This window comes from Bidens hawaiensis, unplaced genomic scaffold (assembly GCF_021521415.1).
Source record: "Bidens hawaiensis isolate Kalapana, Puna unplaced genomic scaffold, B.hawaiensis_p1.1 tig00027544_1, whole genome shotgun sequence".
Classification (NCBI taxonomy): Eukaryota; Viridiplantae; Streptophyta; class Magnoliopsida; order Asterales; family Asteraceae; genus Bidens; species Bidens hawaiensis.
Genome location: NW_027494460.1, coordinates 103,430 through 108,341, shown reverse-complemented (window position 1 = coordinate 108,341; position 4,912 = coordinate 103,430). Strand labels below are relative to the sequence as shown.

The 4,912-nt window shown below is 37.0% G+C and overlaps 1 protein-coding gene across 1 annotated transcript; it reads left to right on the top strand.

Annotated features, from left to right (window-relative positions):
- The first annotated feature begins 240 nt into the window (after positions 1–240).
- LOC143575589 (protein REVEILLE 2-like) lies at positions 241–3,289 on the top strand. Its single transcript, XM_077059919.1, has 4 exons — positions 241–783; positions 2,236–2,322; positions 2,439–2,550; positions 2,748–3,289. Exons 1-4 carry the CDS (start codon positions 775–777, stop codon positions 3,287–3,289), a joined length of 750 nt encoding a protein of 249 aa, XP_076916034.1. The 5' UTR covers positions 241–774.
- Positions 3,290–4,912: the final 1,623 nt, after the last annotated feature.

Sequence of the window (4,912 nt, the reverse complement as noted above, 5' to 3'; positions counted from 1 at the left end):
TACTTCATTAAAACTTTAATAACTTGTTATGATCCAACTGACTTGCACTTGGGTAAAACTCACGTTAACATATGAGACGGACCAATAAGACCATCATCTAACATATGTCATTAAAATCTAAATGACTTTTTAATGACCTAGTGTAACATGTCACATAATACAATAACACAAAAATATATAAAGTGGTTCGTTAAGGCGTTAAGGACCTAGTTTAAATATTTTGTTGATATTAGAGATACTCTTGTTGAAGAATAACAGCCAAACGCCACCTGAATAATTTCAAAGAACGTATCACATACTTCAAAGAACGTATCATCATGTGGTACCCCAATGTCCCAATAACAAATATTTTGTTGTTTGGAAGATCTTTACATTTGTCCCACCAGTATTCAACACAACTGTCAAACAAAGCGATGTCGTTCCGTGAAACCTAATAAAACAGTCACGTGCCCATGTCTTTACTTCAACATGAGCCACAAACACCCACCCATTTATTCATTTTACAAAAAATAATAATATCATCTCTGACGTGGCACATCTGTTCACCACTTTTGCACTTTTTCTTCGTACAAAACACTAGTTCCATTTCCTTAAACAACACAAAAGTCCTCTGTTTCTCTCTTTATCCATTTTAAGGTTTTCCGGCAGATCGATCCTCTGTTTATTTTGTTGTTTTCATAGGTGTCCTCTTTAGACAAATTGGTGCTTTGAGGCATAAGAGTTCGGATCTTTGATATCTCCGGTAGATTTCGAGTTTACGGGTCGGATCCAATCATGGTTGAGGTATGTACTAGATAGATCCTTTAAGGTTATTATTTAATAGATTCATTGGCCAATAATAAATAAGTACCAGGGGCGTGCACGGTTCGGTTTGGATTGATTTTGGGCTAAAACCAATCCGAAAACAGAAACTTTGGTTTTTTTTGGATATTTGAAACCGTTCGGTTTCGGTCCGGCTACCCCTAACTTTAGTTGTGTGATTTCAAAACAATGAAAATGAAAGTCAAGATTGTCATCCATTAAGTTTGTTAGTATAGATTGTTGTGGTTATAGTTTGGATTATTAAAATTCAATTTACGCTTTTGATAATTTTTTTATTTTTGTGAAACATAAAGGTAAATACTTCTTTCATTATATGGAAACATAGATATTACATCAACATAGCAGGTAGGCGAGCAACAAGCTGCGCCGCCACCCCTTTCTGAATTGCAAACCCTAACCTGCTAAAGACATACCCCTGCCCCTTTGGAGTCGACACATTGCTATGCACAACCCGTTGGACCCTGGTTAGGAAACGGATAGTTTCCGGTGCCAATGAGCCAAAGGTATCAAAACCCAAAGGGACAAAAACATGTTGGTTCTCTTCGCAGGCTTTAGCATGTTTCTCCACCTTCTTCGTTTCAGCCCCTTTCATTGCTTGCCCAGCTACAAACCCATTATCCCTCAAACCAACTAAGGGAGATACCCCTGTGAGGTCAACACAAGCGTGTTTTCCCCCGGCCCAACCAAAGACGAGCAAATCTGCCGGTCGTAGAGTGAATCTCCCTTCCGTGGGGTTTGTAAGGAAGTTTACGGGGGCTTCCTTTTTAGCTGATATCCCAGCTCGCCTTAAGATGTCCCAAAGAACGTCCCGCACCCAATCATGTCAGTATTTGAACCCAGGCATCTCCTTGCAATGAACCGCATGCTCTCCGAATTTATCCAGGCAAGCCTTACGGCAGATCGGACATGTTTCGTCTTCTGGGTACATTGAGACCATCAAACGGTACTTAAGAATGGCCCTATACTCGACCGCAGACATGCTTTGGCCCAAGCCATCAATCGGGATAACGGTCAGAAAATCTTGGGCATGAGGACCTTGTAAGCATTCAATAACCGCCTTCTGTCGGGAGGACAATCCAAAAACTTCTCCCAGGCTCTGAGCGATTTTGCCAAAAAGGGCATTCGCCAAAGTTTTTTGAGGCTTTGGTGGGGCGGTGTCCATATTAGAGAAACCGCCAATGTCAAAGTCTGGGAGAGTGCCATATGATTGATGTTAAATGTATATATGATTTTGTTCTTCCCTATTATCACAACTTTGAATAGTTATGTTCGTCCTTTTTGACTTATTTTTGTTACTATTTTCTTTAATCTAAACAGAACTTGACAGAATGTGTTCATTGGATCAAAATGGGTATTATGCATATTTCCTTTTAATCTTCGTATCTCTAATGTTATCTTGTTAATTAAACATAGGATCAAAGTGAAAGTTCCATGTCGAACACCATTACCAACAGTCGACTTGATAATCGATTTATCGTTGGAGAAGTCTATGCTCTAAAGGTTTATAGTTTTATGACTTTTATCATTTATGCTCCCGCAACGATTCACTTAAAAAATAAAAAACTTTTTTTAATGTTGTATATTCATGTTGGTTTTTTACTTTTGGTGTCAAACAGGCTCGAAAACCGTACACGATCACTAAACAAAGGGAAAAATGGACCCAAGATGAGCACAGACGGTTTCTTGAAGCTCTAAAGTTGTACGGACGATCATGGCGACAGATTGAAGGTATGGTTTATGGTTCATGTTTATAAGTTAAAACAGGTTTAAATGGCATTTCATATATATACCTTTCTAAACTTATAAGTTATAATTTGTAAAATATCATATTTTTCCAAAACACAAGTTTCGAATGCGTTATATACAATGCGGTTATGATCCATGAAATAATGAAATTGCGGTTTATGATCTTGATGGATTTGCAGAACATGTGGGGAACAGAACCGCGGTTCAAATAAGAAGTCATGCTCAAAAGTTTTTTTCCAAAGTGGTTCGTGAGTCGAGCTGTGTTGATGAAGCAGAGAAGGGACAAGGACCTATTGAGATCCCCCCTCCTCGGGCAAAGAGGAAACCAACCCGCCCTTATCCTCGTAAAGCGTTAGTTCCATTCAAGAAACGGACTACTTGTCATGGTTCATCAAGATCAAGTCATGAAAACATGTCCTCAGGTTCGCCTAAATCATTATCGACCCGAAGTCTAAAGCTTTTTGGCAAGACTTTTTTTATTGCGGGCTGCACAAGCCCGTCTTCTGTGGACACATTAACAACACTACCGTGGAAATCGATGCCTACTCTAGGACCCGGGTGTAAAATGACACAATGTTGTTCACATGATAGCGAAAAAGGTGAGTATGGTGACGAAGGAGAAAGGTGCGCAAAGGGGTTTGTACCGTACAATAGTTGTTTAGCAGAGGAGAGTAGTATGTTAACATGTGAAGAGAGGGAAGAGATAGGAGTAACCGAGTAAGGCTTTGTTTGTAGACTTGTGTATGTGTGTAGTTTCAAATTTTGTTGATGGGTTTGCATAACTGGGCCAAATGGGTTGGGCTAAATATTATGTTTTTACTTATTTGTTTATGATGTTGTTAGTTGTTACATATAAAAATATTTATTAGTTCTTTAAATACTTATCATCTTTGAAGATATTTAAGGCATTTCGGTTTTAACTAGATGGATTTTTGGTTCATTTATCACATGTTATGGGTTTATGAAAATTTGGTGCCCAATTGACAGGCAGAAACCAATTAAACATTTAGTAACAACAAAGAATGATTAATGTTTAAGTTAACAAATGAACAAATTCAAATAAACCAAATTAAAAAAAGAAAAAGAAAAAAAAGCAACAAATCAAACTTACCAAAAAAACACACCTAAATACTTTATTTAAATCAGTACGTACAAATGTAATATGTGGCATCGTAATTTGTCTATTTTAACTTAGTTATGTATTGAACTCCTCTCTCTTCACACTCATATAAAAAAAACTATCAAAATCTTAACAACCATTTTAAAAGAGAAAATCATTTTCAAGGTGTTCGATACGTGGTTTTAAAAACAAGCGGATGCGATTGAAAGGGTGTCAACATTGCCCGGATAAACTGATTTCGCCCCACGCATTTTGTTTCTTCCTCACACGACTGTCCAGTCACATGGTAAAGTTGGACCCAAATTGAACAAACTAAAATAAATAAGTTAAAATGAACCACAATAATTTATTGAAAGCCAACAATAACAAGATAAGATAAAGATAACAAAATGCAAAATATTGATTAGAAAGCTTGATTTAAAGTGAAAGAGAACAAATCAAACGACAGTAGGTTGAACAACAACTCGAAAAACGTTAAAATAAAAAACGTTACGTGGTTCACTGATTAATACACTAAGGCCCCGTTTGTTTTTTTTAGAGATTTAAGTCTGAATCTGAATACCAAATCTGAATGTTAAGAGGTGGTTCAAATGTCTGAAATCTGAATCATTAAGAGGTGGAGGCTAGAGACGTCCTCTAGTCGTCGAAGATGGAGCCTAGTCTCCGGGTTAGAAGTTAATGGAGGCCGGAGACAAACGTATGTTTTTTTTGGGTTAAGAGGTTTTCAGACCCACTAAAAGCTCTTACTGGTTCAGATGCTATTAAGACGCTGAACCTCTTAATGCCAGAAAAAAAACAAACAGCCCCACGTCTGATTACGTCTGACCGAATCAGACGTTTTTCTCTATTTAGAGAAAAGAGGCAAAAACAAACCGGGCTAACTATGATATATCCACAATTCAACATATTATATGACAAATTGCAAAAAGCAAACAACCCTTTCATAATCTATCCACATCTATGATGTGACATATACGCAACTTTCTTGCCCTTTTGAAAATAGCCTCCGAACATATCTTTAAGATATTTCCGAAAATTGGCATATTAAAAAAAGGAGAATATACTTATGAAAAGGCTTTTTTTATTATTATTGTATTAAAGTGATTAGTTTGTAATGCCTAATGCCTTAAAAGCTATCTTGGAAGACCTTTTTTTACTGAAGATTATTTCCATCAACCATTTTTATTAACTTATTAGGTTATAACCCATGTACTACACGGGGCT

Excerpts from the sequence above, each read along its gene's own strand:
- LOC143575589 (XM_077059919.1), top strand. Across the intron at positions 2,323-2,438 it reads GAGAAGTCTATGCTCTAAAG|GCTCGAAAACCGTACACGAT; the intron begins GTTTATAGTTTT and ends GGTGTCAAACAG. Across the intron at positions 2,551-2,747 it reads ATCATGGCGACAGATTGAAG|AACATGTGGGGAACAGAACC; the intron begins GTATGGTTTATG and ends ATGGATTTGCAG.